This window comes from Lathamus discolor, chromosome 15 (assembly GCF_037157495.1).
Source record: "Lathamus discolor isolate bLatDis1 chromosome 15, bLatDis1.hap1, whole genome shotgun sequence".
Classification (NCBI taxonomy): domain Eukaryota; kingdom Metazoa; phylum Chordata; class Aves; order Psittaciformes; family Psittacidae; genus Lathamus; species Lathamus discolor.
The window spans coordinates 9,007,214-9,024,862 of NC_088898.1; the positions used below are offsets into that span (position 1 = coordinate 9,007,214).

The 17,649-nt window shown below is 51.3% G+C and overlaps 1 protein-coding gene across 1 annotated transcript; it reads right to left on the reverse strand.

Annotated features, from left to right (window-relative positions):
- Positions 1-218: 218 nt before the first annotated feature.
- TMEM268 (transmembrane protein 268) lies at positions 219-9,962 on the reverse strand. Its single transcript, XM_065695702.1, has 8 exons — positions 9,650-9,962; positions 7,952-8,061; positions 7,325-7,432; positions 4,807-4,956; positions 3,817-3,927; positions 2,386-2,466; positions 1,340-1,525; positions 219-553 (listed from the first exon to the last, which is right to left on the reverse strand). The coding sequence occupies exons 1-8, from the start codon at positions 9,753-9,755 to the stop codon at positions 374-376; spliced, it is 1,032 nt and encodes a 343-aa protein (XP_065551774.1). The 5' UTR covers positions 9,756-9,962; the 3' UTR covers positions 219-373.
- Positions 9,963-17,649: the final 7,687 nt, after the last annotated feature.

The window sequence follows — 17,649 nt, forward strand, 5'->3', positions numbered from 1 at the left end:
GCAAGAGCTGGGACAATCAGTCGTCCCCTGACAGCCTTCCTTTGATCGTAACCCAAGTGGAACGGTACCATCGGTACTGAGTTTTGAGACATTTCTAGGAATTATTAACTCAAGTTCTGGCCAGGATGGAGATAAATGGCTAAATTCAATCACCTTGTGACCCTGTTAATAGTGGTCCAAAGTGAAGCCCTTTGAGCTCTACTGGACCATAGCGGGCACCAAGTGTCTTGTATGGTTTATTAGAGTCTTACTTCCACTTGTTCATCCAGCTGAGTCCAGGATGGGCAATCGTAGCCCTTCACTCTGCCCCATGACATCTTCACACTGTTGCGTATGGACAGCTTGCCTTTCTGCATACTCCAGCCCCCTCGGGTCACCGTGCCATGAACCAGCTCCGGTGTGCGTTGAGCACAGAGCTCTGGATGAACTGGCACAGACAGGGCACGCCGCTCTGCTCTAGGTGCCCCCTTGCCATGGCCCGGGGCAGCCGCCCAGTCACCAGGAGCCGGACGTAGCATCCACTGAAGATCACCAGGAGCTGCTGGGCCATCGCCTGGAACAAGCAATAAGGGAGTCAGAGCAGAGCAGGACGAGTGATGACACATTAAATGCCATTTGCTCCCTCATTCAAGGACTGTCCTTCTCTGAAAGAAACAGGACTGAAGCCAACGGCATACATAACTGTCCCAGATCCCCGTCTGGTCAGCAGCGCTGGCACGCTGTCCCCATGGGGGTGTGACATGACCCCACCAGTGGGTGGCCAAGCAACCGGGCTGCTTGAGGACCTGCTTGCTCTGTCCCTGCCTCCGATTGCCTTGTTTTGCCTCTAGAGCTTCAACCTGCAGGGATGTCACCTGCACCAAATTCACTTAGTAACAGTGAGTGGAAAACTGTGCAATGAATCAAAATCTTCCCATTTGAAGCTTCTTGCTGAGCAGGAATGAGGCCACGTTTGCTGCTCAGCATGGCACAAGTCTTTGAAAGCACACTCATGGAGGAGACAAAGGCTGGGCACATCCAGGCCTCGTCCCCAGCCCAAACAGAGGCGCTGGGTCTCTGCACAGACCCCTGCCTTCCCAACAGGGACCCCTGGCCACCAGCAAGGCAAAGCCCAATCCTTCAATTCCTTAAGGATTAATCACTTGCTGCTCAGTACTCATTAACTACGCGGCACTGTTAGGGCTGGAGGCAGTGTGTGTGGACCTCCAAGCTTCCAGGGGCTTCTACTAGTGATAAAGGAGGTGGCCCCAGTGGCCAGGGACTGCTGGGATGGGTTTTGGAATCAAAGGTGTCTGGAGGTGCGATTTGGTACCCAGGGAGGGATATGAGTTCTCCTTACCTCTGGTGGTCCCTCAGGAACGAGGTGGAGCAGCTCATTGCACGTCACAGGCTCCTTATTTAGGTTCACCCCACTGGATAACAGAGGGGACTCCTCACGCGAAGCCTCCTCCTCCGTGCCCAGGTCAGGGGAAACCACTGCTTCCATCACCACACAGAGCTCATCCAGGCTGTGCCGCAGGGCCGGCTGGAAGAGAAACAGATTTGGGGGCCTCCAGAGCCAGGAAGGCAGCGGTGCCTTGAGGACAGCCTTGATTTGCTCCTGCATGCCCTTAACTCCTAGGAGTTACCCCAAGAGTGAAGCGCAGCACTGCCCAAGAGCCATGGCCAGCGCTTGGAGCTGAGCGCCTTCATCCCACATCCCTGCTGCCATCAGCTGCCTCTTCAGTGACTTCTCCCAGCACAATGGCCACAGCTTGGCATGGAAAAACCTGTCTTTAAAATAGTCTTTAAAAGCCAGATGAGTTATATCAGCCAATACATGACGTGGTGTGTGATTGCCCACCTCCAACCTGCATCTGCTGCCATCCACGGTGATGGATGAGCCGCCTTTTGATTCTCAGGCTGTTGTGCCCCCTTCACCTCTCATCCCACAACCCTCCAGTGCAGGAGAACACGGGTTTTGTGTATTTATACAACCAAATAGAGGAAACATTCCCTGAAGGCCAAGAGGACATCATTTTCATACAGTAAACCCAGCGCTTACTCCTCAGGCTATCTCATTCATTTCAGGACAGCTCAAGGCATTACTTATTTCAAGTTGTGACACGTGCTTTCCAGATTTGCCCTTGATTCTTGATGCCGTTCCTTCATTAAAGTCATATAATTCATTACGCAGACACACAGCACCTAAACAAATTCCTGCTGAACTGAGCACCAACAGATGCTGCTGATCCAGCTCCCAGTCTGCCCAGCTCCCAGTTCACAGCAGAGGATGCCCAGAAGGACACTCAGACACTTGGTTCGCTTTGCCCAGCTCCATCCCACCCAAGCTGGGGCATCAGAGTGCCCTGCACAGGTCACCATGAGAGCCCAAGCATCATTTACCTCCCGGGTCCTCTGCAGGTCCATGATGTGGGCTGATAAGGACTGGAGGCAGCGGTCCGGGCTGAAGTGCACAAACCACAGCTGGGATGGGTTGGTTAAGGAAGGAGTCTTTCCATGCTTCCCCCTCTGCAGCCCTCCCTGCGGATCATGGTATGGATAGAACCGAGGCAGCTGGTGCCTGTGGGATACCCAGGATACACTCAGGAGCCACATAACATCACTGGGCCAATTTCAAGCCAAGCAAAAGGAGAAGGGCAGAGGGGTGGCAGAGGAAGGGGAACATCACCCCACATGGCAGCCAGTCCTCACACACCTTCTGCAGCCTGGTCCTGACACTGGGATAAATCAGGGCATTGCCCATCACTCATCTCAGAGGCCTTATATCTAAATATAGGGTCATGTTGACTTAGCTCCCCTAACCCCCTTCCTGATTTCTTTCCTTTTGTTCTAGGGATTAATTCCATTTATTTTTTCCAAAATCAACTGAATCTTTGGGTTGTTTTCTGCTTTCAGGCAGTTCTGGGACTGGCAAGTGAAGGCTCATTGGATTAGTTCTCACTTACTGCAGCGTAAAACCATGGTGGTCTATAAAAACCATGAAATTCAGGTTCTTTTAGTGTTTCCTCCCCATTCTGCACAAGTTCGCTCCCACCAGCCCTCCTGCAGCATTCCAAATGAATCATCACCTATCCAACGCTACATCTTAATAGCAAGGATAATGCAATGCCCTTCAATGACTAATATTAAAGTGAGAGCCTGACCACACAATTTCAGGAAGAATTCAGCTTTTTTTCTTTCTCAGAACAAAAAGCAGTCACTTAGCACGTGATCAAATCCTATTCCCTGTTCCCATTTCTGACCATGTGTTTCAGCCTTGGTCCCCCCTCCATTCATGCCTCTCTGTACATATGGGGTGGTGTGAAGTCCACCAGCAAATATGGGAGAGCATCTCTCACCTTCCCCTAACACTTCCACGCTGCCTTGAATCTCTCTTCTTCCCCCTAAATCTTTGCCTAATGCAGAAAAGGTATCTCTGAAAAGCACCAAATGAGCCCAGGGATGGAGACTTCTGTTTGCTCTGCGTTGATTTCTTGTTGTTGGTTTTTTTTTTGCCATAGGCACATTGCTGTCACTCTGCTTTTTAAGAATCATCACTGTCATGTGAGTATAACACACTTTCAGGAATAATTGTCTTGCCCAAAGGACTAATCCCACTTCAATCTTTTAGTCGTATTATTTTCTATTACCTCTGGGCATAGCTTAATCCCCATTTATAGAACAAGAAAAACCCAATCTCTCATGTCATCCAATGGGAGAACAAATCCTAGACATCCCACCCCTAGAAATCCTCATGGATCATAATATCAACAAGCAGCTCCATATGATCGGCTACTCAGCAGGGACACAAACAGTTCCCTACAGAAAGGATACTTGTAGGATGTTGTGGGACCCATCCAGGACATCTGTAATGCCCAGAATTAAACTGTGTTTGATAAAGATTTCATTGACAGCGGCCAGCCTCACGTCTGTGTTCACATTTATCTGTTAAAGAATGCAAGAGAAGTTAACATGCTCTGCAGCAGTGGTTTTGACCTCCAGAACCATGTTCTCTCTTCCATGGCACAGCAGTGCCCAAATAAAGGACTCCTGTCCTGCACCTCTGTGCGCTCACACGTTTGACAGGTTTCCCCTTGGAGGAATCATTGCAGAGCTGTTGTTAGAGGCTTGCTCCAAAATCCATTCAGATCAGTGCAGAGACCCCTCTGCATTTTGGATCAAGCCTTTCCAATACTATTCTTCAGCTCACTCCTTGGAAATCTCCATACCCCTGTGATTCCTATGAACAGAAGTTGACACTGACCAAGCAATAGATGGTGCAGGCTGGTTGCCTCTCGTGCTAACAGCATCTCCCCTTTTCCTTCTGCTGCCCAGTCTACCTTGGGTTAATGACATTATTGCAACTCCTATGGGTTAGGAGCTTCCTCTTTGTTCTGGACCAGCTGCAGGGCAGTGTGGTAGTGCCTGGACCATGACCGCATAGCTCCAGCAGCACAACTGAATGAAGCTCTTGATGGCAACCGGCAGCCAAGGGCCACCAAGAGAAGAAGGACAGGAGCCAGCTCCGCTGGTGAGCTCCTGTGGCTTTCCACCAGCCATGGGAGCATGAACCATGCCCTGCAAGGGCTGCTTTATCTCCAAGGAGGGGTTTAGGCCATCCTGCCCAGCTCCCACACTTACGTTTAGGTATTACAACACCTATTGTGGCTGCATAACCTCATCTCCGAGTCTGCTGTAAAGTCACTGCTTCCTTCCCCAGATAACTATGTTCTTAGTACGTATCTAGATGACAACCTGTGTCCCGACACTCTGGTGGGAGGAAGCCCTGCTCCCTGCGCCTGCACACAAGCAGCACCCTCTCACCTTCCTCTGGCGATGGTCAATAACCAGTATCACAACGACAGTAACTGCTACAGCAGCCAGGGTCACCAGCACACTGGCCTCCCAGTAGCGTCCGAAGGAGCACAGATGGACTGTGGTGTAAATGTTTGTCCAGAGAGACACGTAGAAAACCTGTGAAAACCCAGAGAAACAGACACGGACCATGAAAGTGAGAAAAGGATCATGGAATGGTTTGGGTTGGAAGGGACCTTAAAGCTCATTCATCTCCAACCCCTGCCACAGCCATAGAATCATAGAATAGTTACGGTTGGAAAGGACCTCAAGATCATCCAGTTCCAACCCCCATGGGCAGGGACACCTCACACTAAACCATCCCACCCAAGGCTTCGTCCAACCTGGCCTTGAACACTGCCAGGGATGGAGCACTCACAGCTTCCCTGGGCAACCCATTCCAGTGCCTCACCACCTTAACAGGAAAGAATTTCCTCCTTATCTCCAACCTGAACTTCCCCTGTTTCAGTTTTAACCCATTACCCCTTGTCCTGTCACTACAGTCCCTGATGAAGAGTCCCTCCCCAGCATCCCTATAGCCCCCCTTCAGATACTGGAAGGCTGCTATGAGGTCTCCACGCATCCTTCTCTTCTCCAGGCTGAACAGCCCCAACTTCCTCAGCCTGTCTTCATATGGGAGGTGCTCCAGCCCCTGATCATCCTCGTGGCCTCCTCTGGACTTGTTCCAGCAGTTCCATGTCCTTTCTATGTTGAGGACACCAGAACTGCACACAATGCTCCAGGTGAGGTCTCACCAGAGCAGAGCAGAGGGGCAGGATCACCTCCTTGGACCTGCTGGTCACGCTCCTTTTGATGCAGCCCAGGATACGGTTGGTTTCTGGGCTGCAAGCGCACACTGCAGCCGGCTCATGTTCATTTTCTCATCGACCAGCACCCCCAAGTCCTTCTCTGCAGGGCTGCTCTGAATCTCTTCTCTGCCCAGTCTGTAGCTGTGCCTGGGATTGCTCTGAGGTCACAGACCCCTTCCACTGGAGCAGCTTGCTCCAAGCCCCTGTGTCCAACCTGGCCTTGAGCACTGCCAGGGATGGGGCAGCCACAGCTTCTCTGGGCACCCTGTGCTAGCGCCTCAGCACCCTCCCAGGGAAGAGCTTCTGCCTAAGAGCTCAGCTCAGTCTCCCCTCGGGCAGGTTCAAGCCATTCCCCTTGGCCTGGCCCTACAGGCCCTTGTCCCAAGCCCCTCTCCAGGTTCCCTGCAGCCCCTTCAGGCACTGGAGCTGCTCTCAGGTCTCCCCTTCAGGAGCCTTCTCTTCTCCAGGCTGCCCCAGCCCAGCTCTCTCAGCCTGGCTCCAGAGCAGAGCTGCTCCAGCCCTCGCAGCATCCCCATGGCCTCCTCTAGGGCTCTCTTCCTTCCTCATGGGAAGAGAAAAAATCTACCAGGCCCTTCTCATAGGGTAATAACTTGCCGTAAATTGTCACATGAGATTTTCAGAGGATGAAAAGGACAGAGTTGGTTTGGTTTTTTCCACTAATAAATAGGGAAAAGAAAGGACTAGAAGGACTCTGCGCCCTAGTTTATTATAAAGAATTACCAGTCATCGCAGAGTGAATTGTTAAGGATGATTCATACCTAGGAAGGATTTCAACTGAGTTATTCCATTTAGATAAGAAATGCACTCACCAAGGCATATTGATAATACTTCTAACAGTCCCTTCATTTAGAAAGCTCCTGTGTCAAAACACTCTAGGAGGTGCAGACACTACTCTATCACAGTAAATGGTGATGCTGACACTGGGGTCAAGGACTATGTTAAGGACTGACAAACTTGGCCTCTGCACAAAGGCAGAATTGAATTCAATTGGCCCTTACTTCAGGGAACATGTATTTGGGCAGGAGATTGCTTAGAAGCAAATATGACATACAGAGCACAGCATGTCACAGCATCACCGTGTTACAGCATCATCTTGCACTAACGTAATGTGTTTACACTAAACAGGTACCAAAGCCATCAGAACACTGAGCACCAGTTCCTGCAATATTAGGGAAAGGAGGAGAAGACATGTATAATGGCTATCCCCAAAAATCAATGCAGCTAAACAAAGGAGTCAGACTTTATCACATTCTCAGCATGCTGCAAAGTATCGGCCTTCCAGTAGATGCTAATGGTTGGGGTCTCTGGAGGAGATTTTCTCCCCAGGAGAAGAAGAAGACTAGACAAACCCTCAGTAATCAAAAGGTTGACTGGTCCTTTGGTCTGAATTAGCATCAGGACCAGAATCTGTACCGATGCTTAAAATCAAGTTAAAAAACCGCCTGTTGTAGGTACAACTGCCTCAGTATAGGCTGGTTATTCAGCCGTGCTCTGGTGGGAAACAAGGGGTTGGAGATGGCGCCTTGACCTCCAACCACAGAAAATCCATGCGCTGAGGTTTCCAAAAGAGTCAACTCTAGTGTGAAAACCAGCATCTCCTCTCCACCTAAGCCTCTCTCGTCCCTTGGGCACAAGAACCCCAGCTGCATTGTACTTACCACAGCAATGGCTATCTGGAATGCCCTGGAGTTATAGAACATGTACCGTCTCACTTCAGGCTTCAGAACAGCATCCTGGATCAACCTCCTCCACTGCTCCACTGCCACCTGCTCAGGAAGCAAACAGCAAACTGGACTCACACCATAGTTTTGGGTTCCAAACCCCATCAAATCCTAGCCTGGGCAGTCATTATGGGCCAGGTTTCGCTGCAGCTCAAACTGTGTCCCAGAGCACACCTCCAACCTCATCCATACAGCTACCAGAGACCAAAAACGTGTGTTCTTGCTTCATTGGCAGTATTATCTCCCTGGAAGTGCAGGGAAGGTCGCAAGAGAAACCAGCTTTTCATGACAAAGGACAGAATGTCCCAGGGATGCTCCAACCCCTCAGAGTGACTTTCAAGCAGCTCACTGTGTTGAATGGGTTTCTTCATGGTAGTTTAAGCCAAGATCACAGCTGATTAGCAGCCCATGGGGAATAGACTGAAGTGGAACTGAAACAAGTGACTGTCAGAACAAGAACTAAAGCAGAGCTGTCTGTGATGTGGGTGCAGATGCAAATGATGCTGATCCCACTTGTGTTCACTCCTACAGGGTCCCCGTGGGGATAACGCGTGAGGAGCTTACCTGAACCCCAAGGGACTGGAGTTTCTCTGCACAAAGCTCCATATCAAAGGAGGTGGCTGAGCAGTTGTTGTCCATGCTGAGCACCATGAGCACCTGCCCATTGAGGGGTTCTGCAAGAGCCCAAAGGAGGCATGAGCATAGCTCTGGCATGGGTTTTGTCCCCAGCACAAGACAAAGGGAAGGCTGAGGCATGCAGACCAGCCCGATGTGTTTTAAACAGACCAAGAGTCCCCCTTGGACATTTCTAAGGACATCACAAGGAGCTTTGGAAGCAGCCTCATGCCCCCTGTAAGGAAGCAACCTACAGAAAGGGGGGACACCCCAAACGCATTCCAGGAGCAAGAAGCTAACACAGCTCTCTGATCATCAGCAGGATAATGCCTTGCCCTGCTGATCCCGGCCTGAAAGCACAATGGACACAAGCTGCTGGGTGTTCTGAGCTCCCTACCTCTTAGAGAGGTCCCCCATTGCCCACCCACCCCATTCACCACAAGCCTGAACAAAGCCTGAGCAATCAAAGTGCTTCTCAACCATCACATTGGCAGGGATGTGGCTCACACTGAGCTCCTCCAACACCCAGCTCCCTGCCCCAGCAGCGCTCCTGGGCAGCCTGGCTCTGCTCAAGGCCCTCAGCTCTGGTCTCAGCTAGGGCTGGGATCAGGGGTGTGCTCTAGAGACCCAGGGTGCAGTCAGGCGCCTGGGAGGGCGAGGACAACCCGTCCTAGGTTTGAAGAGCAGGTTGCCGGGGGCTGAGGCAGAGCCACCTCGGAGCAGCACGGGAGAGCTGTGGTCTCCGGGCATCCCATCTGGCGCGCAGAGTTTACACAAGCGGTGCTGCACCAGGAGGAAGGGATGAGGGCTAAGGAAGTGCTTGCTCAGCGGAGCTCCTGGTTCACTGACATTTCACCCAGCTTCACTTCCCCTCTGCAGATCCGGGGTCAGATCCACAATGAGTCCCCTGGGGCTGCTCCTGCTGCGCTCCCTGCTGCTGCGCTGGCTGACGCAGTGTGTGTGCTCACCTTCCCTTTCTCTCCCACTTACGTCCTTCATTCTCATCCTTTCTTCACTGCTCAGAACAGGAGAAGCCAGGTGAAACAAGGCAATTACATTACAATAGGGGTGTGACCGCATCGAGTGAAGATGAGAAGGGCAGATGCATCTGACACCCCCAGGAAAAACAAGGTCCTGTGTGTCTGCTGAGGTTTATTTCATCCGAGCAGTGGAGGCAGTGAGTATAAAGCAAGAATAAAAACCAACAGCCTCAGCCTTGGGCTTGACCGTCCTGTCCTCCTTTGGTCAGGATGCTCAGCACAAAGTCTAGCAAGTTGGGTGCCAAGCTGAGATACCCGAGATCTGAAGAGGGGTTCAGCTCTTTGGCTTCTGCTGGGGTGACAAAAGCTGCTTCACCCCTGCAAAACCTGGGCCATGCACCCAGCAAGCAGAAAGAGTGCCCTGAATGGTGCATGGAGGTGTCTGTGAGAACAGGCACTCACAGAGCTGCCTCCTGCCTCTACACAGCACCTCAGGCGGCTTTGGAAGCAGTGCTGCAGGGAAAGAGCAAATTGCTATGGGCAAAAGGAGTCACTTGGAAAGCACAAGTGATGTTTCCCAAAGGTTTCTAGCGAAGAGGGCTTCCAGGGTCCTGGGTTCCTATAGGTGGATGTCCATTCATTCCTACATCTCGAGTTCCTCACTTACCTTTCACCCACTGCAGGGATCCTTCCTTTAAATCACTCTTACAGTAGAGGATGGAGGGCAGCGACCCGTTTTTCTCAGTTCCACCAGTCTGGCTTGTATGGGCCATGCTGAAGGACTGTGGGGACTGTGCTGTATTGTCACAAATCCAGCACTTTGTGTGTCTGCCTTATCTTCCACTGCTAAGAAACACGGCGTCAGCCCCGGGGCAGGTGGCTTGTTCTCCTGGTTGGGGAGCAGTGTGAAATCCTCATTGGCACTCCCACTGATGGCTTCCTTGAGATCCTGCTTTCCATGGGCAAGAAGGCATCTTCCAGCCCTGGGAAAGGGGAAAAGAACATCCCAGACCTTGCAGAGACTGCAGGGAAAGGGTAACAGCACACACCGCTTGGGCGTACGCTGCTCTTTGGACACCGCTCCCACTGGATGTTATCACCAGGCAGGTGTTGGCCAGCCATGAGTGCGCTATGCACAGCCTCACCTTTTGCTGCAATTACCTTTACGTTTTGTCAACGGGTAGAAAAGTTATCCTGAAATGTTGCTTAAGTTATCCCAACGACCTTAAATATTCCTATTTTGTAAGCAGTTAGTCAAGGAATAGGCAGGATTTCTCCTTGTGAAGCACGGAATCCCAGACTGGTTTGTGTTGGAAGGCACCTTAAAGCTGATCCAGTTCCAATCCAGTCCCACTGGCAGGGACCCCTTCCACTGGAGCAGCTTGCTCCAAGCCCCTGTGTCCAACCTGGCCTTGAGCACTGCCAGGGATGGGGCATAATGGTGAAGCCAAGAGGCTTTTTGCTCTTGCTTCCAGCAGGCACTTTCAGAAGAAGCAGAGCCAGTGCAAACGCCCCATGCACCGACACTGGCAGATGATTCCCCACCACACACAGGCCACAGTGCAGACAACCAAGACAAACGCACCCACTGAAGGCAGAGGCAAGCAGGAGCCCTCACCCAGCAGCAGCAAAGCCCTTGAAGGTCTCTGCTTTCCTTTCCCCTCTCCTCTCCACCACGGGCAGTGCCAGGAGCTGATGGGCACATGCAGCAGGCACGGTGCCCATGGGCTTTCCAGGCAAACGCTGCTGACGCAGCCTTGAACCTCCTTTACAACCGGCTGTGGGTGGTTATTAAGGCAAACGCAGGGAGGACTCTGAGGTTTATTCTTCAATTAGCCATGGCTTCAATTACCCAATTCCCATGGCTCTCCAAAACTCCCATTTACATTTCAACCTCCGCTCGCCCTTACTTTAGCACCAGGAGCCTGTTGCTGTCTCTTGGTGCAAAGGTCCCCCGCAATGCTCATCCACTCTCCTTCCAAAGAGGATCGCTTTGGTTTTGGCTGCTGGTCGTCTTGGTTGGCTTAAATCAGGATAGGCACTGGTTGAAGGACTGTCAGAAGGGAGCTTGAGGCAAGAGAATCATAGGGTGGTCCGGGTGGGGAAGGACCTTAAAGCTCATCCAGTTCCAAGCCCTTGCCATGGGCAGGGACACCTTCCCCTGGAGCAGGCTGACAACACAAAAGGTCCCTCTGACTAGAAAAACCCTGCAGAGGGCTGCACACACACTTAAAGGTATCAGCCATGGTGCACATCACACAAGGGGTGTGCGGAGTGAGCGTGTGCACATGGGAAGGGCACAGCTCCCACTCTTCACCGTGGATTTCCCTTGCAGAGCACGGGCAGCCACGTTACAGAGCATCAAAAGGGAGATTCAGTGAATTTTCCCACTCCTTTCCCCTTTTTGCCTTCAATCCCCTCAGGTTAGCGTCGGTCGGAAGGGAAAATGCAAAACAGGGCAGAAATCCCCGTACAAAGCAGCAAAGCAGGGAATGAAAAAACAAGGGAGACAAGGGAAACACTAATTAAACCTACCCCGCCGTGCCGCTGTCAGGTTACCTTCGAGATGAACCAAGGCGCTCTGGCTTAGGCGTTGGAAGCTTTGAGTCTCTGGAAGGCAGTCCCAGGAAGCAAGAGCAGGATCACGGCTCAGCCTGCAGGATGCAGCAGGGACAGGGCTCAGCCCTCCCCAGCCCACAGGAGGGGAGCAGCCTTCCCCAGCCAGGACAAGCTCATCAGGAAAAGCAGCTTTGCTTTCACCTCTTCGTGCAGCACAGAGCTCGGTTGGCCTTGTACTGCAGAACAACCGCCCGTGTATGGAAATGGGTCTGCCCCACATCCTCCTCTGCCACCTCCTGTGCCGACATGAGGGGCATCCTCTCATCTCCTGCACTCTGTTTCTATACCTCTTGCTATCCTTTATGCAATGCCAACATCTCTGATGACTTTGTCTCTTTCAGGCCATGGATCTTCCTTATAGGACCCCTCCAAGCCCCAGCTAAACAGGAGAGAAGCATTCAGCAAGTCCTGCTCCACGTCCAGAGCAAGCAGTGGAGGTTTACCTGATCCAGCTCAGCTCCTGCTGCCGGGGAGCGAGCTCAGCTCCCTCCTCCTCCTCACGGTCCTTTATCTGCTGCCATCCCCCTCTGCCCCATGCGAGGTCTCCAGCCCCACAGCCCCAGCCTGTGCTCTGGGTCACTCTCCTCTCTGCATCTCCTGGGCACCAAGGGCTAACCAGGCAGGGCTCAGCCAAGGCAAGGAGCCTGCACCTCCGCACTGCCTCTTACGAGCTGCAAGCACCAACTTGCACCGTCTCCCTCGTGCATGTGACTTCTGCCCCGGGCTGGTTTCACAAGTGTGGTTTAACGCTTTAAAGCGCTTCCCCACCAAAGCCACAGCCATGGGAGCAGGTCCTGCCTTGGAAGTTACCCTCATCTCTGCAGGGTCGGGGTCCAGAGCTGCACCCTAAAGGCAGTGAAGAGCTGAAGTGGCACAGGCAGAAGGCTTCTCCTCCTCCTCCTCCATCAGCTGGGCAGGACTGTCAAGGTTGCATCAGATTGGTTGCTGCCAATAGAGTCAAAGTCAAGCATCAGTGCGGGGGCTGGAGAAATGAGAAGAGGTGAACAAAGACCTCAATGCTGAGAACGGGTCACTGCGTATCCAGCAATAGGTGATGTTAAAGCACAGGGAAGCAGGAATAGCACACAGGGTCAGAACTGCGCCCTCCTCAAGCAGGAGGCTGAGCTGGTACAGAGGATGGGTGCGAGCTTCCTCTCTGGATGCTGGACTCCGACTAAAAGCAGCAGGGTCAGACAGAGCCACCAGGACAGCTTCAAGTGCTGGAGGAGTCACTTGTGTTCACTTGAAGAGACAGCTCTGAGAGACCCCGCAGGAAAACGGCTCATCAGCCTGGGCATCCTGCTTTCATGGCTTGCCAAAAGCCAGAGGATCCGTGGAGGCTGGGAATGGAGGGAAGTGATGATCTCAGTGACCGCCGGTCTTGGCAAATGGCTTAACAAGAAAAGGAAGCAGCTGCTTGCAGTGCCTGTGTTCCCTTCCCGGAGGAAACACCATTCTCCTCTTGCAGGGGTGGATTTCAGACGGTGCCGAGCCATGCGTTCATTGCACCAGGAGCGGGGATAGAACTGGCTCCAGAGCCGTTTAACCCACACGGGATCTCGTTACACTGGAAACTGGCACCTTGCATAGTAACATGGTGGAGGTATGGAGAAAATCAGATAAAGCTTCCTGCTGCTGTCTCCAGCTCAAATCCCCGCCCATGCAAAACCACAGGTTCTGTTGCAAACGCTCCTCATGAAAAGCTTTGGCTTCGGTTCCTCCCATTCTCACCCACACAAAGATCCTGACGGAGGGAGAATGTGAGGACCAAAGTGCTTCGAAAGAGCCCTGCCAGCTCGCTGCAAGGAAAGGCCCGAGGCAATAAACTTGAAAGCCACATTCACAATCACCTGCACCGCATACCGTGCACACCTCTGGTTCAGCAAGACGTGCGTGGATGGGCTGATCTTGGCATCCTCACCTCATCCCACAGCACAGGCAGAACGATCCTGCTCGTTTGAGATGGGTGTTGGGGGGAAACTCATTCCAAGTTTAAAGCAATCCCTGTTTTGCTGCTCTGGAGCACCAGGAAGTCCACACTACTGAAGCTTTAGAAACCTTTAGACTGACAGGCTTTGTCTCTGAAGGTTTTCAAAGCATCTGCTTCACACCTATCCGTGTAACGAAGGAGCGAGCTCCACGGCAGCTAAACCCACCCGACACGGACAGCAAGGGTTTCCAGTTGTTCTGCTGAGATGGTTTTCCACCTAAGCACCTCCCTGAACTTGCAGCTCTGGCCCAAAGGAGATGATGGGTCTGCAGGCTGGGCTCTAAGGAGCCACGGTCTCCCAGCTTGACTCTCCCTGAGCTCAGCAGCCATCGAGCCTCATGCTCAGGAACCTTTGCCTCGTGTTTTCTGATCATCTTATTTGGGGCATAATCTCGATGCTTTTTTTTGTTAGGTGAGATCCTACCAGGTTCCTTCTCAATCCAAGCAGGCATCCGGTAGCCACAGGTCCCACAGAACAGTCTATAAAATATCCACTGGTTGATATATAACAATAAACACCACATTTTAGATTTGGGCTGGACAATGAGCTGCTCTTCTATTTGCACATATGCCTTCTGCTGTGTCTGTAACACTCCTAAGCCACCTGTTAATGCCCCTACCAAAACTTCAGCATAAGAAATTTAACCCTCTTAAAGCCAAGAGACAGAACTGTAATTAACAGCAAATACGAAGTCAAGCAGTAAATGAGAAAGGAATTTGGAGAGGGAGGTAAAGGCTCACAAGAATAAGGACCAATTTGATGGCAAAGCAGAGGGATGATGCTGGCAGGATCCCAGCGCAGACTGGAAATGCTTGTTTGACAGAGCCCATAGGATCAGTCTGGTTGCTGTCGGAAGGGACCTTAAAGCTCCTCCAGCTCCAGCCCCTGCCACGGGCAGGGACCCCTTCCACTGGAGCAGCTTGCTCCAAGCCCCTGTGTCCAACCTGGCCTTGAGCACTGCCAGGGATGGGGCAGCCACAGCTTCTCTGGGCACCCTGTGCCAGCACCTCAGCACCCTCACAGGGAAGAGCTTCTGCCTAAGAGCTCAGCTCAGTCTCCCCTCGGGCAGGTTCAAGCCATTCCCCTTGGCCTGTCCCTACAGGCCCTTGTCCAAGGCCCCTCTCCGGGTTTATCAGCCCCTTTAGGAACTAGAAGGCTGCTATAAGGTCTTCCCTGTTCAAACAGTTGGTCTGCGAATGAGGTCTTCCCCAACCCAAAATGAAAATCAATTAAATGAGAGTGAATGAAAATGCACACTTCTGCACTCCAGGAAGCGTTGTGTGAGCCGTACACTCAGCTTGTCCTGGCTGGGCATTTCTGTTACACAAATCAGAGCCAAGGCAGCTTAAGGTTCACACTGAGCTTCACCCACTGGCTCCTACGAAGAAGCATGTCCTGACTTACATTAACACACGGCAAAGCCTTTTGCGAAGTCTCCTTCCCTTTCCTCGCTTGCCTGTTTTGTGCTTGACCCTCTGATAACGAAGTGATGAGCTCGCACTGCAGCCGCCTCATGAGGGGACACTTCCACCTTCCTGTCAAATGAGAACTTCCCCTTCCCTCCAACACAGCTCAGCTGCCAGAGCCAACAGTTATCAGGGGACAAAACCCAACCACACGGCCTTCATTCTCAGCTCCGTCTCAAGCAGGACCCTTGTATCAATGCACTGCACAGAAGCGACGTCATTTCCCACCCAAAACACCCTGAGTCCGGGGGAGTTCACTTGTTCACACTTTCTGCAATGGCTATCGATGCCTTGGGTTCGGTTTCACCTTTCTTAGCTCATCGTTACACTTCTCTTCAGGGAGTCTTTTGCTGTTGGCTTCAGATCATTTCTTCTCCCACTTACTGAGATCATTTTGAATTGTGATTCAGTCCTCCGTACGGCTTGTACCCCTTCCCAGCATGCTGCTCTGGACACACACTGTAACCGTACTCCCCATTCCATCGTGCTGCATTAATGTATTACACAGAACCTGATTCCAAGGAAAAATACATCTGCCACTTGAATTGCTTTCCCAGAGTGACAGCGACCCCCGGTGCCTCCTGTCCTCAGGGATAACCTCATCCCCTATCACATTATCAAAGGGGTTGGAACTGGATGATCTTAAGGTCTTTTCCAACCCAAACCATGTATACGGCCATGTATCCTCTCTAGTCTGCTTTTTGCTGTCCAGCTCCTAAGACCGTATTCTCTCTGCACGTACTACACGGTTTGATAGACTTCACTGGCTTGCAGTACTGGAAAGGCTGATAACACAGCCCTTAGTCCTGCTCTATTCTGCACGTGGTTGCAGTTTTCTCCCTGCTCACGTCCTGTCTGTGGCTCAGCAGCAGCCAGCACAGGCAGATCTCCTTTTGTTTTGATGAAACTGCATTTTCAGTGGGGAACTGCTCCATCACCTTTTATATATCCTTCCCCAGTGAGCTTTAATTAGAGAACAAAGTGGGTGAAAGCCTTGTCTTGCCCTTCTCATCTCTTCCTGCACTCCAAGTCTCCTGTCACACACTCCGGGTTAGGGTTTGTCAGACAGCTCAGCAATGCTGACAGACAGACAGTCATTAAATGTAAACCCTTCATTTCCCAATATCCCTAAATTACACGTTTCAAATGAAAAATGACACTTGCTTAAGGCATAAAGTGTGGGGTTTGGGTTTTTTTTTTACCGTTTACTTCTGCCTTTTTCCCGTGAAGACTTATTCTTCTTTTTATTATGGTAATGTAAAAAGCTCTTTCTTGCATCTCAAATGAGAAGAGGGGAAGTTTGTTATGTGCCTTGGCTAATGATTCAGCTATTGATCCAGAAGATGCTTTATTAGATTGAGACAGCCAAATGTAATTTAATAGCTATTTATTTTCTATTCCTATGTCAGTCAGAGATACAATCTTTTCTGCATGAAATTAATACTTTCTCCTTTCAACCTCAGAGAAAGATTACACTGCACCTTTCCTGGATTAGGCTGGGGAATTCGTTCAACAAAACACTGATGTTGAGGGGTCTGGACCATCTCTTAATACTTTGAAGCCAAAATCTCAGCTGGGATCAGTGGATTCTAGGCTTGTCTTTCTTATTAATGCAAGAACTAGTGATGTCGGGTAAAAGGGGAAAAGATTCCAGAGGAGGAAAATAGAAACAGAGAGTTAAAAATAAGCAGGTTTCATATAGGCAGAGAGAAGGAAGATGAATCCTTTTACGTAATTACCTGTAACCTACAGATGGAACCGCACGATGCGACAGCAGAACGGCCAAGAGAGCATCTCCAGTAAAGATCACAAGGAATTGTGCAGGGACCTCAAAGGCAGGAGAATGAGGAATTTGAGGTTGCCCAATTTGGACTTACTTACACACTGGAACACCTTCAATGTCTCATTTACTTATGGTCTAGCAGCCTGCCACCACAAGACAGAACAAGGAATGGTTCCTTGACCTTCTGCAGCAGGCACAGCCCTGGGTAAACACAGGGTCTCCTCTTGTGGTCCTGACATTGCCTGGAGAAGAGAAGGCTGCGTGGAGATCTCAGAGCAGCCTTCCAGTACCTGAAGGGGGCCTATAGGGATGCTGGGGAGGGACTCTTCATCAGGGACTGTAGTGACAGGACAAGGGGTAACGGGTTAAAACTGAAACAGGGGACGTTTAAATTGGATATAAGGAGGAAATTCTTTCCTATTAGGGTGGTGAGGCACTGGAATGGGTTGCCCAGGGAGGTTGTGAGTGCTCCATCCCTGGCAGTGTTCAAGGCCAGGTTGGATGAAGCCTTGGGTGGGATGGTTTAGTGTGAGGTGTCCCTGCCCATGGCAGGGGGTTGGAACTGGGTGATCTTGAGGTCCTTTCCAACCCTAACTATTCTATGATTCTAAATGGAGCTGCCAGGGGAGTTCCTGAGGAAGCCCTGCAGTCACAACTGCTCCCCAGTTACAGAAAGATTTCCCAGACTCCTGGACTCCGCACCTGGGGTTGTGAGTGATTCCCCACCTTTATTCCTCTGGACCCTGGAAGTGAGGAAGCAAAAAGGGCGCAGGGGTATCTTTCGAGTGGACAATCACTGCCTCTGAAA